At 42.6% G+C, this 19,374-nt stretch overlaps 1 protein-coding gene across 1 annotated transcript in view; it reads right to left on the reverse strand.

Moving 5' to 3' along the window:
- The window catches only part of TPD52 (tumor protein D52), a 116,719-nt gene extending 97,721 nt beyond the window's left edge, over positions 1-18,998 (reverse strand). The window contains exon 1 of the mRNA XM_060116114.1: positions 18,828-18,998. Within this exon, the coding sequence (XP_059972097.1) occupies positions 18,828-18,846 (19 nt within the window). The 5' untranslated portion in view covers positions 18,847-18,998. The remainder of the gene's footprint in view (positions 1-18,827) is intronic.
- Positions 18,999-19,374: the final 376 nt, after the last annotated feature.

Genomic DNA, 19,374 nt, shown 5'->3' on the forward strand with positions numbered 1-19,374 from the left:
CTCTGGGAAGCTGTGCCTTCCTGGGGTGGGCGGGCTTGAAAGGCACCTTCTAGAACAGACATTTCTCAATGCCCAGTAACAGCTGGAGAAAGGAGGAAGGCTAGCCCTGCCTCTACCTCCCTGCCACAGCCCTCCGACCTCGGGAGCACACCAATCCTGAACATCTTTTTCCTCCCCCATCCCGTCTCCATCCTCATCCCCAGCCCCTGCACCCAGAGGTAGAGAGCTGATCCCGAGATGAGGGGCCAGCCATATCCTCAGGGGAGGCTGGAGGAGCCAGGTCCGCCCACCACAGTAAATGACAGAAGCGCGTGGGCAGAAATGAGCCGTCTGAGCTCGGATGCATGACCCAAGACAGCTGCAGTTCCCAGAGGAGGTCCCCACGCTGCTGTGAAAACACCCGTCCTCCTCGGCACCCACCCCCATCGAAATGCCCCCTGCGTGGAACACTCAAAACTGTGCCCGGCAAAGCCAGCTTTAAAGCAGATCTCTTATGTGAAAAAAGTCAGGCACAAGCAAGGCTCGGGTTCCCTTTGAACCGAGGAAAACTGACCTCCTGAAGGCCTGCCAAAGAAGCAGCCTGTGTTTCAAGTAAACGCTTATGATTAAGAGCCTGAACCCTGACTCGACAGGGTGTGTGCAGGGCAGCGGGGAGGAGGGCAGAGGGAACAAGCATGACTGAATAAAGAAAATAAGGCCTGCACCTTGGTTTGTACTTTCATTAGAACGTGTTTATGTTTCCATTAGTCTATCTGTCCTTTAATTAACGTGTATATTCAAAGACAGAATGATGCTTACGCACGAACAAATAAACGTGGCAGGGGAGTGCTTAAGATTACGGGGATCACTAGTTTCTTTATTAAAAGGAATGTGTTATTACAGTCTATAATTATGTAATATCTTGGAAGAAGAAATGTTTTATTGCCTTGCTTTTCTACATGCTTCTCCACTAAAATTATGTTTAACCTATGCCCCCCAAAATGATAAAGAATTACTGCAAAGCATATAAAAATACTGAATATGTTAAGTGCAGCTGCTTTAACGACACAATGCCCAGTAACTGAAGGAAGTTAACGATGGCCATAGTTGCTTCCGAAAAGCAAAAAAAAAAAAAGCCTCCTGTCCACAACAGCCATCTCGAGACTGAATTTGATTTGCAGTCCCAAGGATTTTGCCATACTGGCATCAAAACATTTCACTCGGGCTTCCCTGGTGGCGCAGTGGTTGAGAATCCACCTGCCAATGCAGGGGACATGGGTTTGAGCCCTGGTCCGGGAAGATCCCATGTGCCGTGGAGCAACTAAGCCCGTGCGCCATAACTACTGAACCTGCGCTCTAGAGCCCGCGAGCCACAACTACTGAAGCCCACGTGCCACAACTACTGAAGCCCGAGTGCCTAGAGCCCGTGCTCCACAAGAGAAGCCACCGCAATGAGAAGCCCGGGCACCACAATGAAGAGTAGCCCCTGCTCACCGCAACCAGAGAAAGCCCGTGCGCAGCAACGAAGAACCAACACAGCCAAAAATAAAATAAATAAGTAAAAATAAATTCATTAAAAAAAAGAAAAAGAATCTGCCTGCCAATGCAGGGGACACGGGTTCAAGACCTGGTCCAGGAAGATCCCACATGCCATGTAGCAACTAAGCCCATGCGCCACAACTACCGAGCTCTGCACTGTAAAGCCCGTGAGCCACAACTACTGAGCCCATGTGCCACAACTAATGAAGCCCATGCACCTAGAGCCCATGCTCCGCAACAAGAGAAGCCACTGCAACGAGAAGCCCGGGCACCACAACGAAGAGTAGCCCCTGCTCACCGCAACTAGAGAAAGCCCGCGTGTAGCAACGAAGACCCAACGCGGCCAAAAATAAATTAAATAAATAAATAAATAAATAAATACAATTGAAAAGCAAAAGGGTGGCTGGGCAGACAGGCATCTTGGTCAGGAGAAGGAGAGTCAGCAGGGGGGATTCCTGATGCTCTCCCCAGGCAAGTGCCTGTGACAGCACCAGGAGCCCAGGTGGAAGGGGCCACCCATCCAGCAGCCTCTCCCTCAGCTCAGGAAGCTGGAGCATCTGTTGGTTGCCAAAGTGTCCAGAGTCCGAGGTGGAAGTGACAGTACGACGAAGGTCCACATCCTGGGATGGCACCTGATTAGAACTGCAACTAACCACTTCCCTCAATTCCTTTATTTTTTTAAATTTATTTTATTGAAGTATAGTTGATTTACAATGTTGTGTTATTTTCTGCTATACAGCAAAGTTATTCAGTTATACATATATATATACATTCTTTTTCATATTCTTTTCCGTTATGGTTAATCACAGGATATTGAATACAGTTCCCTGTGCTTATACAACAGGACCTTGTTGTTTATCTATCCTATATATAATAGTTTGCATCTGCTAATCCCAAACTCCTAATTTATCCCTCCCTCACCCCCTTTCCTCTTTGGTAACCATAAGTTTGTCCTCTATGTCTGTGAGTCTGTTTCTGTTTCATGGATAAGTTCATTTGTGTCATATTCTAGATTTCACATATAAGTGATAATCACATGATTTTTGTCTTCCTCTTACTTCACTTAGTATGATAATCTCTAGGTCCATCCATGTTGCTGTAAAGGGCATTATTTCATTCTTTTTTATGGCTGAGTAATATTCCATTGTGCATATATACCACATCTTCTTTACCCATTCATCTGTCAATGGACATTTAGGTTGTTTCCATGTCTTGGCTATTGTGAAGAGTACTGCTATGAACACAGGGGTGCTAATAAGTTTTAAAAATGATATGGTCTCCAAGTGTTTCTACCTTTGCCCAGAATTCACACAGAGAAACCCAAATAGTTCAACCATTACAGTATAATTTTTGAAAATTCCCAATTAAAACTTGAAATATTTTTTTCTAAGCTTTGAATCATTATACACACACCAAAAAAGGGGGGGGGAGGGAGAGAGAGAGAGACCTAAATTAGCTTCACAATAGCAATGAAATTAATCAATAATAAATGAATAAACTAGGAAATCTCTTTTCAGGGGGGTATTTTATTCCTAAAGGAAAAAAATTAATACTAATAGGAAACACAAAACATATTGAATAAATCCATGAAATCCCTTAAGTAAAAAAAGCAAAACAAAAAGAACAAAAGCAACAAAACTCCTGAGTTCCATTTTATGTCCCCAAATGGGGAAAGATTAAAAAGGGAAAGAAGAAAGTGGAAATTAGGTGGAGTAAAAAGACGGGAAAAGAGAGAAAGGCTAAGGGAAGGAGAAAGGAGAAGCAAAGATGGACAACAGAAAACTGAAAGAAACAACCGTGCACACACCCAAACTGAGGGGAGTGGACACACTGAAACGGGATCTGAGGTTTATGCATCACTTTTGGATTTCAGGGAATTACCAAAGCGACCTAGTGCACTTCTTCCTTTGTTTTTTATATTGAATGAAAGATGCTTTAAATTCTATAGTGTTTTACAACTTTCAAAAGCTTCACACATGATTTCATATAATCCCATAATAACCTTTTTTTCCCTTATCCTTACATTGCCTTTCTTCTATTCCCTCTCCCCAGTGGTAACCACTAGTTTGTTCTCTATATCTGTGTGTCAGATTCTTTTTTGCTTTACTCACTAGTTTGTTCTATTTTTTAGATTCCACATATAATTGATATCATACATATATCTTTCTCTGTCTGCCTTATTTCACTTAGCATAATGCCCTCCAAGTCCATCCACGTTGCTACAAATGGCAAATTTTCATTCTTTTTTATGGCTGAGTAGCATTCCATTGTATATATGTACCACATCTTCTTTATCCATTCATCGGCTGATGGACACTTAGGTTGCTTCCATACCTTGCCAATTGTAAGAAATGATGCCATGAACACTGGGGACCTAGTAGTATACTTTGAAGAGTTGGTTGTTTCATCAGAGGTCACTGCCTTTCAAATTTAACAGCTACAGTTGCCATTGTGAAGAGAATAATCAGACTAGGACAATGTCATCAGACCTTCATGGGTAGTGACCACAGCCCCAGTCAGAGGCCACCTGCAGGGCAGCAAGGCTCCCAGGACTGGAGTCTCTTCTCAGGGCTAAAAAGAGGAAGGAAGTTTGGGAAGAGATTGTAATTCTGGGAAAAATAAAAGCCCCTAAACCAAGAGAAAGCTGTCATGTTATCTTTACTGTTAGTCAAAATCTTCATTGAATTTCTGAAGCAGTGAACAGTAGCCACCCACTGAAAAACCACCAGGAGAACCGAATGAAAGGTCAACCGTGACCCAAGGAGAACAGCTGGCTGACTTTCCAGTGGGGGTAATGCCTCTCTGGAGGGACAATCATTTCTCAAGAGGCTATCTGACAAATTCAGACGCTGCATAAATCAGCTCCGCAGCCGAGACATTCCACGATGAAAAGGGGGCGCTCACAACTTCAGGTTTGCCCTGAGAAATCACTGGTTTAAAAAAAAATCACAGCTTTACTATGATTTGGCTATAATGTCACCTCGAGGCTAAATTGCTTCTGTGGCTCTCATACCACCCAGAGAATGTATAATGCTTTCGTTTTGCACGTATTTAATAAATACCTATTCTCCACAAGGCTCTTACACATTAAAGTGAATTACTGCTTACAGACTCCAGCGCCTTGAAGGTCAAACTCTAGGACAGGACTATTAAAATACATTTCGCATTAAAAGCATCTTAACTAAAACCAGTGACATATACAGGAATAGCAAATCCAGTTATTCTCCCTTGCCTCGCTTTCTTCTCTCATTTTACAAACATGCACAGAGGTCAAACGAGCATCCTCTCTGCGCATGAAAACAAAAACCAACACTCAGTGCAGGCAAGCAAATCACCGATGTAATCCAAATTTCCCTTTAAAACACCACCTTGCTTCTTGAAAGAGCAGTCTCTCAATTTGTGGGTTTTGGGTTTTTTTTTTTAACCACATTTGACCCTTCTCACAGGCCCCAAATCCATGGGCTCTGACCTCTCCCTTCTCCTCAACCCCCTCCCCACCCTTGGAGCTTGAATCTCTCAGCCTTATCCATGACTGGTCCTCATCACCAAAGCCAATATCTACCGTCCCCCCTCGATCTACTTGGCCTCTCCAGGGCCTCTGAACGTTAAACTCCCTATTCCTGTACCTTCCTCTCCCTGCCCTGAAATCTTCAGATTCCATGTTCTGTTCTACTTTTGTTCCTGGGCCGTCTCAGCAACTTAATAGCTTCAAATATCACACATGCTAATATGTAAGTAATACGCTAATAGTTAATAGCTTCAAATGATCACGTCTCCCAAACCTTGCTCTAGTGCCCAGTTCCTTCTTTTTTTAAAATTTTTGTTATTAAAGTGCAGTTGATTTACCATGTTGTGGCAATCTCAGCTGTACAGCAAAGTGACTCAGTTATACACACAGAGACATTCTTTTTTTGTATTCTTTTCCGTTATGGTTTATCACAGGATATTGAATATAGTTCCCTGTGCTGTACAGTCCTTTCTAAACGTAATAGTTTGCATCTACCAAACTCCCAGTCCATCCCTCTTCTTCCCTCCCTCCCCCTTGGCAACCACAAGTCTGTTCTCTATGTCCATGATTGTTTCTGTCTCATAGATAGGTTCATTTGTGCCATATTTTAGATTCCACATATAAGTGATACATATGGTATTTGTCTTTCTCTGTCTGACTTACTTCACTTAGTATGAAAATCTCTAGTTGTATCCATGTTGCTGCAAATGGCACTATTTCATTCTTTTTTATGGCTGAGTAGTATCCCATTGTATATATGTACCACATCTTCTTTATCCATTCCTCTGTCAGTGGACATTTAGGTTGTCCCAGATCCTTCTCTTCAAGATCCATAGTTCACCCATGAACCCATCCACACCAACATCCCACAAGGACCTGGTGGTGGTTTTAAAACTTGTGCACACATGTGTCGTGCGCACACTCTTCCCACCAAAAATGGAGTCTAATTCTCTTCTCCTTGAATCTCAGCCAGTCTTTGTGACGCATTTCTAACAGAATGAGGAGGAAGTGATGCCACGTGACTTCAAGGCTAGGTCACACAAAGCCACACAGCCTCTGCCTTCCTCTCTCTTAGGACCCACAGGTTGGGGGCCCTGGGGTAACACATAAGAAGCCCAGGCATACTGTATGCAGCTGTATGCTGCTGGGTCAAGAACATGGTCTCCAGCTAAAACCAGTACTCAACACAGGCAAGCAAATCACCATCCTCAAACAGGTCATGCTGTTTTCACCAGAGACCATGGGGATTGAGTCAGGTGCCCGAGGAGCCCCAGCTGCTGGCATCTCCCCAGTACAGCCACCTTCGTGTCAGTGAGTGAGCCTTCGGATGAGCCCAGCCTCATGCTACAAGCCTCCCAGCTGAGCTGAGTGGAGCAGAGACAAGTTGTCCCCACCAAGCCCTGCCCAAATTACAGATCTGTGACCATACAAAAAATGCTACGGTTCGGGGCTTCCCTGGTGGCGCAGTGGTTAAGAATCCGCCTGCCAGTGCAGGGGACACGGGTTTGAGCCCTGGTCTGGGAAGATCCCACATGCCGCGGAGCAACTAAGCCCGTGCGCCACAGCTACTGAGCCTGCGCTCTAGAGCCCGTGCTCCACAACAAGAGAAGCCACCTCAGTGAGAAGCCCACACACCGCAACGAAGAGTTCTTCCCACTCCCGCAACTAGAGAAAGCCCGAGCAGCAACGAAGACCAACGCAGCCAAAAATAAATAAATAAATAAAGCAAATGAAAAAAATATATTTTTTAAAAAATGCTATGGTGGGCTTCCCTGGTGGCGCAGTGGTTGAGAGTCCGCCTGCCGATGCAGGGGACACGGGTTCGTGCCCCTATCCCGGAAGATCCCACATGCCGCGGAGCGGCTGGGCCCACGAGCCATGGCCGCGGAGCCTGTGTGTCCGGAGCCTGTGCTCCGCAACGGGAGAGGCCACAGCAGTGAGAGGCCCGCGTACAGCAAAAAAAAAAAAAAAAAAAAAAATGCTATGGTTTTAAACCACTAGGTTTTGGGGTGATCTGTTATGCAGCTTTGGATAAACAGAACAGACCTCAGAGGTAACACACTCCAAACGGAATTCCCTTCCTTCTGCCTGCCTCTGCTCTCTTTCCTGTTCCATGTGATCTGAAAGCCCCTGTCTGCTCTTTTTTATCCTCAGATCCTCTCCCTTCACCTCTGACTTGTTCTACCCAAAGATCCCTCGGGAATACAGCACCACCACCTCTAGCATGGAACACAGGGATACCCCTGCCTGCTTTGCTAGTACCTTCTATGCAGCTGGCAAAATGCTATTCTAAAACTAAACTCCCACCCACCTACCACCTGCCTATCGGAACAGAGTCCTGATTCCTGACCCCAGTGCACAAGAGTGCACACACACCCCTAGTGACCACCTAGAACTCCAGCCACAAGGAATTTCTGAGGATCAGCAGCACCTTTTTGACCTTTCACGCCTCTGCACCTCTGCACATGCTGATCCTCCTTCCCAAATTCCCTTCCTCACCCTTCCTTCTCTCACCTACTTAGCCTTCAAGTCCAAGTTCAAAGGTCACCTGCTATGAGACTCCTCTCCTGATGACCAGCCAGAGTTGCTCACTTTGTCCTCAGCCTGTCATGCAGCCCTTACAACCTCCACTTGACTAGAGTGACCAAGTTCTTTGTGTATTTCTCTAGCCTGGCCTGTGAGCCTGAGGGCAGGCATCATATCATAATTGTCTATAAATAAATGAAATGTTTAATTTGAATGGGGAACCACTGAATTAGCATTTTACAGAAATGCTAACATTCCATTTCAGAATCAGTGTCTATTGAACCCCAGTGCTAGTCACAGACTTCTACTCAATTTTCGCAAATAGTTGAGGTATTATCAGCCTCAAAGAGGTTGAGTGACTGATCCAATGTCTCATCACCAAAAAGTGATGGAGCCAAATTTTGAACCCAGACGTAACCTCACGTCCAGGATTCTTTGCCCTGAACATTTACAATTAGTTCTGGTGCACAAGGACAGACACATGGCCATAGTCTGGTGTAGATACAAGTCCTAGTGCTCCCTTCCCATGGTAGCTACCATAGCATGGCACCCTTTTGAACACCTCTGAAAGGAAAAGGGACATGATGTAGAACTTTTAGGTAGTATAATATGTTGCATAAGGACATGAACTACATGGCCAAATATTTCAGACTTAAAACCCAGCTCTGTCTGCATCAAGCTATGTGCCCTTGGAGAAGTTATTACTTCATTCTTTTTTTTAAAAAATACATTTATTTATTTATTTATGGCTGTATTGGGTCTTTGTTGCTGCAGGCTGGCTTTCTCTAATTGCATTGAGCGGGGACTACTCTTCGCTGCGGTGCGCGGGCTTCTCACTGTTGTGGCTTCTCTTGTTGCAGAGCACGGGCTCTAGGCACGCGGGCTTCAGTAGTTGTGGCTCGTGGGCTCAGTAGTTGTGGATCGCGGGTTCTAGAGAGCAGGCTCAGTAGTTATGGCGCACGGGCTTAGGTGCTCCGCGGCATGTAGGATCTTCCTGGACCAGGGCTCGAGCCTGTGTCCCCTGCATTGGCAGGCCAATTCTTAACCACTGCACCACCAGGGAAGTCCCATTACTTAATTCTTTCACATTTTGTTTCTTCAGTTGTAAAGCAAGGATATTATGAGTGTGGCTCACAGGTTTGTTATAAAATTTTTCAAAATGAAAAAGAAAAAGCATTTAGAACAGACCTGGTATATAGGAAACACCCAGCAGATGTTGTTGTTGCCGGCATTAGTGGTAGTAGTGGTATTACTAGATGTGAGCCAGTAAAACCCCAGTTGGAAAACTTAGGTCATTATAATGCAGGGCCTCAAGTGGTGTCCCTTCAGATTCCAATTTTGTTTTCATTAGTTGGAAGGAAACATTTCTAAAAAGTACTTAGTGTCCCCAGCCCTTTAAACTGTTTGCAAATGTAGTTTAAAGTGTTCTTGGCCACTAGGTTACTCTCTTAGAGACAACAGGTGTGCGACCAAGTTTTTGTAAAACTCTCCACATCTAATAGAGTAAGAATGGGGAAGTCATGGTCACTCAGCTTCTGTTTCCTCATGTGTGAAATGAAAATGATACCCGTTCTACCACCCTGCAGCACTGAAAGATGGAAATGAAATCATATGAAGAAAAATTAGAAAGAGTTCTGCAAAAACCAGATGGAATCATCGTCATCATCATCACCATTCTGATTACTAATAAAGTGATATACTGGAAGTGATACACTCAGTATATACCAAAATGGAAAGTTGGTCATCACTTTGCTAAAATGCCCCAGCCAGCCAAAGTGTTTGCATTTTTCCCTCTTTACATAATTTTTCTTCTGTTTAACTAGTAGCAAACCCTTTCCACCACTGTCAGCAACCCCGTTACCCTTCTCAACTGCATTCAAAGAAAACTTCTAAAATGTATTGACATCACCCTTGCCTCCTAAGTTCAGGATACATTAGCATCAAATAACTACCCTCAATAAAATAGTATAGAAAATATATTTATGAAAGTATTTACCGAGCACTACGTCCAACATCCTTTGGAGAACAAAAATTTAATCAGCACTGTCTCCTCCTCTATCTGTAAATGTATACACACGCACTCTTACATATATACTTGGGAAGTAAAGTACCAATTAGGCTTCTATTTACAGACCAGATTTTCAGTGATTATATATAAAACTATAAGCACATTTGGAACATGTATTCTTGTCTCCCTGCCAAACAATTAACTTCCCTTAATTCTTAACCTTTTCTATCTAATCCCATCTGGTTTTATATAGGTTAGAAATCTTTCTAATGAATGTATGTGCAATAGGACAAATATTTATGGAGTGCCTACTACACACACATTGAACTGAGAGCTGGGAATATGAACGTAAGAACATTATCCTCCTGACACTTCATTTCTAGCCAAGTACAGATCCTAGTGGGGTGGATAAACTACTATCTTTATTCCTACAGCCCTACTGATTGCACCATAAGCTCCTTTTCCACACCACAATGCCTCCAACAAAGCTCAAAATACAATGGGTGAAGTTTAATCCTGTTAATTCTCAATCTGAAACTTTATAAGGTCATGTCTTACATCATTTTTAAACTGACATTTACATTTGCATAGCTGTAACATGAAACGCATTCACCATGCCTATAAGCCAAGGCATGTAAATTACTAGTCTCGCCTAAAACCACTACTTTTAGTATTGATTACAAAAGCGTCAGAAGACACAAAGACACAGAGAAGGAAGTACTGAAAGCAACTCAGAGCCACGCAACTTACTCTATAAACCGTCACCGAGAAAATATCTGCTCTTAATAATGTCTTTTCTTAGTAAAAATAACATAAAAGATTCAACATAACCAAAATAAGAATAGAAAAAAAATAAATACTTGCCACAAAACACAAAGGTTTAATATGAACAGGGGAGCGGGGTAAGGGTAAAAGAAGGCACTAAAATCCCAATTTTAAAATGAAGGAGCAAACAATCTCAAAAGGGGAACACAAATGGCTAATATCATCTACAGCCTTTCTAGCAAGTGGAAGAATTTTAAACGAAAAGAGATGGCATTTTTTTACCTATAAGCTTTATAATTCTTTTTTTTTTAAGGGCAATGACATCTTGCAGAAAAGGAAACAACCAAGAGTGAAAAGGCAATTTACAGAATGGGAGAAAAACATCTGCAAACCATATATCTCATGAGGGCCAAGTATCCAGAATACATAAACAACTCCTACAACTTGACAAAAATATTAATAATAATAATAATAATCCAAACATAAAATGGGCAAAGGACTTGAATAGACATTTCTCCAAAGAAGACATACAAATGGCCAACAAGCACATGAAAAGATGCTCAACATCACTAGTCATCAGGAAAATGCAAATCATAACCACAATGAGATATTATCTCAGACCAATTAGATAGGCCACTATCAAAACGAGAAAATAAAAAGTGTAGCTGAGGATGTGGAAAAATTAGAACCCATGCAGGCCCCCTCTCTCTTCAGTTTTTTGGCCCCTACAACCTTCCCTCTTCCCTTTAAAATAACTGTTGGTAGGAATGTAAAATGGTACAGCCATTCAGCCACTATGGAAAACAGTATAGAAGTTTGCAAAAAGAAAAAAAAAACCTAGAAATAGAACTACCATATATACCAGTAATTTTATTTCTGGGTATTGAAGGGGTTCAGAACAAGTCTCCCTCAAATATACCACTTTGGCATGTGGACTATTTTGAGCTGCAGTCATTCAAGACCCAGCAGATTCAGGAAAAACTTTTACCTCTCCCTTACCTGCCTAAAAGAATTTAGATAGAGGGTCTAGTCCAGGAAGGGAACTATGACAAGAGATAATTACAAAGAGTACAGGTGAGGTGTGGTGAGCTGGGGGTAGCTCAACTGGGCCTAGAGATCAAAGCCCTCCCTGGATCCCACTGTCCTGCGTGGCATGGCAAACATTTGTTTACCAAACCTTTGCTCTTCCCATCTTCCTGTGAATTGTCTTCCTTCTCTTTGAAGACCCAGAACCCTATCCCCTTCTCCATAACTCAGAATGTCATATAAGTCTCAATTCCCTGAATGCCTGTGGGTCTCATATTCTTGTAAAACTCCTGTACATATGTAACTAAATTTGTTTTTCACCTGTTAATCTGTCCTATGTTAATTTGATTATTAGACCAGCCAAAGAACCAAGAAGGGTAGGGGAAATAAATTTTCCTTTCCTACAGTATATACCCAAAAGAATGGAAAACAGGACTCAGAGAGTATTTGCACACCCATGCTCACAAAAGCCAAGAGGTGGAAGCAACCTCTGAATGCCCACTGAAAAATGAATAAAGAAAATAAAGTATGATAAAGAAAATGGGGCATACATATATACTGGAAAATTATACAGCCTCTAAAAAGATAGAAATCCCACAATATGCAACAACATGGATGAATCTTGAAGACACTACGCTAAGTGAAATAAATCAGTCACAAAAAGACAAATACTGCATGATTCCACTTTAATGATGTAGGTGAAGTAATCAAACTCATAGAAACAGAAAAGAAAATGGTGGTTACCAGGTGCTGTGGGGAGAGAGAAATGTGTGTTGCTCAATGGGTCCCTGGTTTCAGTCATCAAAATGAAAAAGTTCTAGAGATTTCTTATACAATAAGGTATATATAGTTAACAATACTTTCCTGTACACTTAAATATAGCTAAGATAATATATTTTATGTCATGCATTTTTTACTACAATAAAAAAAGCAGTAACAATTATGTTTTCCAGAAAGCGATTTAGCAACAGGCATGAAAGATCTAAACATACTCAAATCCTTTGTCCTGTCTCAGGAAGTTTATCTTAAAACAACTTCTCTTTAAAGTATTATAATAGCTAAAATGAAAAGCAATCTATATTCCAGCAAAGAAACAGTTAAATAAATATCAAATGCTGAAAGGGTACAGTCATCAAAAAATGTAGTTTGGAGATACTTTTTTAAATGACGTTAAAATTCTGATTATCTAATAGTATCCAAAATACAACACAAAACTATACATATATTATGTATAGTATGACTATGGTGAACATATACTGAGACGTTCAATAAAGAAAAAAACAAGGTCTAATAAAAGAAAGAGAAAGGGAAAACGGGGGGAGAGAGGGAGAGCAACGGAGGAGGGAAGAAAGCTATACCAAATGGATTTCTGTTGAATGTGCATCCAGACAAGTTGATTCTAATGTTCATTTGGAAATAAAATCTGGCAAGAATAGCTAGGGAAAGCTCTAGCAATAAGAAGAAAAACAGAGTGAACAGGAGAGACTAGCCCTTCCAGGCATTTTTACATATTATGAAGCTACAATAATTTAAACAGTTTAGTTGCTGGGAGTGAACAGACAGATCAAGAGGAAAGAAAATAATACAGGACTTGAGTATTGACAACAGTAGTATTTCAAATTAGTAAAGGAAAGATCCATTAGTCAGTGAATGGTATTGGACAACTGAGTAGCCAGCTGAGGGGCTGGCAGGCGGTTGAGATTCATAACTCACATTTTTTAATCAAAATAATCTCCAGATGGATGAAAGATTTACATGTAAAAAATAAAAACATAAACTCAAAGTGAGAATAGCATTTCTAGGAATGATTCAAGAGCTAGAAGCTCTAAATGAAAACCGCCATCAATTAGTATTTCTGCTTGGAAAAAAATCACCAGAAAGTCAAAAAAGGAATGACAAACTAGGAAAAAATATATTAGCAATTCATGTCATGGACAGAGGGCTACATTCTATAAGTCAAGAAGAAAAAGATAAAAGAAAAATTGGCAAAGTATATGATCAGACATGTCACAGAAAATGCAATATAGATCTCAAACATATCAAAAGAAGTACAACCGCCTTCATATTAAGTAAGATATATAATAAAAACATATACTGAGAAACTCCTTTTCCCCTACCAGATAAGCAAAGATGAAAAAGTGTGACAACACCCTGGGTGCATGATGGAGGGAAGCAGATGCTCACACATTGCTGGTGGGATATAACTGGCACCACTTCTATGGAGCGGAATTTAGCACATCAAAATTGAACAGTCACATTCTTCTAAGAATTCTTCCTACAGACATACTGGCACATTTATCAAATAACTTGCATACAGATTTATTTGCTGCAGCTTTGCTTTCATAGCAAAATATTAGGGGAAACCTAAATGTCCATCAATAGGGGACAAGTCAAACATCACCTGTTATGGTACATAACATGGTACATCTACAAATAGACATCTACAAATAGCCCTGCAAATGAAACAGCTCTATGTAACATTATGTTCAATGATCTCTAAAATATACATTGTATTTAAGTGAAAGAAGTTAGATGCTAAATAATTTGTGTGCTACAGCTTATATAATACACACACATACATATATAGTATTTAAATACGTGTGTGTACACCTATATAAGTAGAACCTCTCTGGATGGATGGAGAAGAAACTGTTAATAATGGTGACATCATTACGCAAGGGAAACAGCCTCGGAGACAGGAGTGGAAGGGAGATTTACATTTTGCAACGTTTTAGTCATTCTGAATGCTGTATCATGTGCATTAATTACCTCGTCACACTAGTCAAAATGATGCTGGAGAAGGGTATTGTAAAAATATACTGAATTTAAAAAGGGAGGGGAGGCAAGATATAAGATGAAATAGTCAATAGGAGATTATTTTGTGATTTGTTTAAAAGGATAGATATATGGATGGATATAAACCAATACATTAACAGTGATTTTCCAGACTAGGATTATAGGTAATTTTATGTTCTTTTTCTCCATCTGTATTTTCTGACTTTACTAAAATGAACAATTACTCTCGGTTACGAAGAAGTATTATTAATTCAAACATTTTTTTAACTTCCACGAAACATTAAATCCCTTGATCCCTTGGACACTTTTCTAATAAAAACACACTGCTAAGATTATGGTTTCTGGACAGCCGATACCCACCCAGTTTAAATAAAACTTGGGAGAGTCTCAGAAGAGAGATTTTTACAACAGTCAACAATTAAAACGGAAATAATTAACCCCACAAGGAAAATAAAATAATGTGAGCCTCCAACAAAAGGACCAGCAGCACAGAAGTTCAGGAGATTCGGGTGTTCCTTTTTGTTTGGAAGCGTGATTGTATTTGTTTTTATTGTGTACATAGATTATGCGGTTTTGAGATCTTTCTGAAGGATCACAACCCCTCTTACCGCTCAGCTTTTCCCTAGGGACTAGGCAGGCTGCTGCATAAAAATAAATGCAGGAAGTGAATGGAAGCTAACAAAGACATTAGCACCATATGGAAAGTGAGACTTGCCCAAAGACACCAAGAACCTGGGTGGGACACACCCACCGATTTGTGAGCAGACCCTCAAAACTGTTATCCATTCATCCCTATGTGTGTGTTACCTGTAAATAAGCGACACCTTACCTTTCTGTTATTTCTAAGGCATAATTACCACGCTGAAATTATAGTAACCTATTATTGTGTCATGGTTTTCTTGCAGCTTTCTCCTCCTCCAGTTGTTTCGGCCCCAGCAGCCTTCCCTCACCCCCTTAAAATATAAAGCTTTGGTGGTGGTAGTGTTTTAATTCAAACACAGATAAAATGCTTAGCGGCTAGGTGACTGTCACTTCAATATAATGGTGCTAAACGACAAGTTATTACTAACATAGGAGAGTACTCGAGTACAATTATCTATTCAGCCCCATAAAAGGCAGTCAGGAGATTTTTTCCACAATGTATTCTCTAGCTAGCCGGCCGCACTGCACTTTCAAAGTGGGAAATGGCACACGCGTTAAGTGTGCTTTGCTGGGCTGAACGCGTAGTAACTCCTGAGAGGCACTATGTGGTTTACGGTACATGTTAAATCATTTGATGTTGACTGCTCTCAATATAAGTAGAGTATTGTATACAAAGTCTGGGTATAGTAGAGGAGAGGAAAAACAGAATCTCAGGCTGATACTAAAAAGCATTCAGAATACACGGTTGAAAACAAAGGTAAACTGCTCATTTTAAAACTTTATAGCTCTGCTAAAAATCAGTAGCAAAGGATAGATTTTGACAACTTCATAAGAAGGAAGGGATAAGGCGACAATTCAACAGAGACATGTACTTAAGACAAGAGGCAGGGTATTTAATTTTGCATCTAGAGGTTTTTTTTTTTTAAGGGACAAACACAACAAACTCCACACATACCAAAAAAGTAAATTAAACAAATTCTAAAATGTTCTGATTTGGTTTTAGATACTTTGAAAAAAATCACAAATTCAAGTGACAATCACAGGGGGTTTTATAAACCTTCTTTCAGCCAACATGCTTTGCTGGTGAACCTGCAGGTTTACAAATGCAGGCTCTTCCTTCTCAGTCTCAGCCAAGAGTCTATGGAATCGCTGAAGACTGAGTCATCCCCTCTACTAGTTCAAAGACCTGACGGGTAAACTTACCCTCTACGCCCAATGCAGCTTTATCAGCAACTTTCTCCACCCAACCAGACTTCTGCTTCTTTAAAACACAGAGGAAAAAAAGTACAGGAGGAAGTGGGAAGCAAATGACCAACTTAGAGGGACATCGGAGGTTACAGGAACCTGAAGGTACCTGCTCTTGGGCACGTTTCCCTTTCATCTGAGGCAGTCAACACACATTTCTGAACACCTACTATGTGCTGTGGGAACATAAAGATGAAAAGGCAAAGGAGACAGGCAGAAGGAAGCAAAAGACAGCAAAGCTGTGAGGTGAGTCAGCTGACCTTGCCCAGGCGGGTGGCTCGTCTTTCGTTTAGAGCCAAGTCTCCAGACTCTCCACTTTAAGAGGATGGATTTCCCTAGCCGTCCAAGAATGACAATTAAAAGCAAGGACTGACATGACTAACAAATATCCTGACCAAAGAAAACATCTGAAAATTAGAGACGGAAAAGACTCCTCTTATAAACCAAGAAATTTATTAAATATGTCTTAGACACACACACACACAGAAAAAAAAACTAGTCTTACAAAAACCACACAAAGGGGCTTCCCTTGTGGTGCAGTGGTTAAGAATCCACCTGCCAATGCAGGGGACACGGGTTCGAGCCCTGGTCCGAGAAGATCCCACATGCCGCGGAGCAACTAAGCCAGTGCGCCACAGCTACTGAGCCTGCGCTCTAGAGCCCGCGAGCCCCAACTACTGAGCCTGTGTGCCACAACTACGGAAGCCTGCGCACCTACAGCCTGTGCTGTGTGACAAGACAAGCCACTGCAATGAGAAGCCTCTGCACCACAACAAAGAGTAGCCCCCGCTCACCCCAACTAGAGAAAGCCCACGCACAGCAACAAAGACACAACTCAGCCAAAAATAAATAGATAAATAAATTTATTTTTTTAAAAAACAAAACACACAAACTGCATCAGCAAACTAGACTATTACAGAAGTACTAATGGTTGTGACTCTTACCAGCCAAACTAGAATACAAAATCTAAAAAAATTTAGTCACTCCATTCACCTGAGTCAAACACAGCTTTGTCCACTTTGACAAGTACCATATACAGTTACGTATTCTAAAAACATCATTATGTTAAATATGACAATGTAAGACATACAAACGTTCACATGTTTGACACCCTCACTGCCCCCATTAAAATCCAGATAAAAAAATGCTGGCTTATTTGGTGGCCCCTAGGACTCCTCCTAACAATACATATAAGAACTGCGAGGGGCTTTTTGACTCAAACATTTAAATACCTACCATGTGCAAATCACCAGGCTACCCAACCGTGGACAAAGATGAAGTATATGCTTCTAACCTCAAGATGTATAAAATCTAGACAATATGTGTGCAAGTGTATATATAGTGTATTACATATACACTATATATTAACATATTGTATAGCTAGTGGGAAGCAGTTGCAATCAGCTCAGTGCTTTGTGACCACCGAGAGGGGTGGGATAGGGAGGGTGGGAGGGAGATGCAAGAGAGAGGGGATATGGGGATATATGTATGCATATGGCTGATTCACTTTGTTGTGCAGCGGAAACTAGCACAACATTGTGAAGCAATTATACTCCAATAAAGACGTTAAAAAAGAAGAGAAAAGAACTGACACTAAAAAATATATATTGTATAAAATGTTTATAATATACACACTCAGATGTCAAGTGTGAGCTTAATTTGAGGGGAGGGGAGAAAGGAAGGGTTGGAAGGCTCCAAAGATTCTATCTTACAACTTATCAGAAGTAAAACACAAAATAGTATATATGGAATATGGTTTTATTTCAACAAAAACTCACATGCATGAAAGTAAATACTGGAGGGTAAAAAAAATTAATGAAAACTGTTGTATTAGAACTCAAAATAGGAATAATTCCTATCCCCCACTTCCTAAAATTTACCTTAATATCGTTACTCTTTTTTTTTTTTTTTAGCGTCTACATATCTTTTTAAAAGCGTGCCACGAATCTGTGTTACGGTTAGTGGGTTATTATCAGCAAAGATCTCTAGGATGTGGCAACGTTTAAATCCGAAAGCCTTGCCCGACTACTGCCGCATCTCTCTTAAACAATGACTCAACTGGAGGCAATTTCACGTAATACACTATATTCAAAAACAAGTGCATCCAAAGCTAGAGTAATCAGATTAGGGATTTTGTGTTGGGGGGTTTCACCCTGATGGGTAAAAGAGAACCCTTGCTATGAAAAACTCCCCGCCTCCAAATAAACCCGTAGACACTACTCCACAATTGGGGGATGTTAAATGTTTGCATCCAAAGCCATCGCCAGGGGCTCAAACGCCACCCAAAATCCTAACCACGTTAAGGAGAAGAGGGCAGAAAGTCTTCACATGCTGGTGGGGAGGACTTCACGTTCCCATCTTGCGGGGCGGAACAACCCACTGTCCTCAGTCCCTCAGTTTACACCGGTCACAAGAGCGAGCTGAACAGGACTCCCGGGGTACTGTTTTCCACCAAAGCGCATCTCGATCTGCAGCCCCGGCTCGGTAAGCCTGGCGCCAGCCCTCCGCCGCCTCCCAGAACCTTCTCTCTCTTTTTCTTTCTGCTCCGTCTCTAACACACACGCGCGGCCCTATCCGCCCTCTCCGGCCGCCAGCGCCGCTCCCTGCAGCAGGGCCCCACCAGGACGCCGGATCCGGATCGGGGGATGCAACTCGCGGCGCACGCACCGAAGGCTCTGCACCTGCTCCGGCGCCAGGCCGCGCGCCGCGCCGGACCCCGACTCGGACCCCAGCGCCGCGCCGGACCCTGCGCCCATCCCGGGGGCGCCGTGCCGGTGGCGTCCGCGCCCTCACCTTGCTCGCCGCGATCCATGTCTCCCGCCCGCCGGCAGCGAGTCCCCGCTCGGCCCGCCCGCCGCGCTCCTCCCGTCCTCCGCCGGCGGCTCCCGGGAAGTCCCCTCCCCCCGGAGGCGTAGAGCGCGGTGGCACCGCCCGCGCGCGGTGGGGAGCGCTTCGCCGGGGCGTCACCCAATCACCTGACCCCGCCGGCTGGTGCGCTCCGCCGCGTCGGCGCTGGAGGGAGGACGGACGGACGGACCGACGGACGGAAGGGCGGGCGGGGAGGGCCGGCTGACCTCAGGCAGGAACTCGCCCCGGGGGAAGAGGGGGAGGGCGAAGGCTCGGCGTCACCGTGGGGATCGCTTGGGGACCGCGATGGCGTTTACGTCCCACCCTCAAGTTATTTATCATATCAGAAGTTTCCTCGGGGGCCCTGACGATTCCCTTTCTTTGCCTCCGCGAGCACCTGCTCTTCTGTACTTACTGAGTGGCAAAAACAGGAAGGTTCTTTGAACATGCCAGTGGCTGTTTTTCCCTTATATTCTTCATGTTCTCCTGCTGC

Source organism: Mesoplodon densirostris, chromosome 13 (genome assembly GCF_025265405.1).
Source record: "Mesoplodon densirostris isolate mMesDen1 chromosome 13, mMesDen1 primary haplotype, whole genome shotgun sequence".
NCBI classification, from domain to species: Eukaryota; Metazoa; Chordata; class Mammalia; order Artiodactyla; family Ziphiidae; genus Mesoplodon; species Mesoplodon densirostris.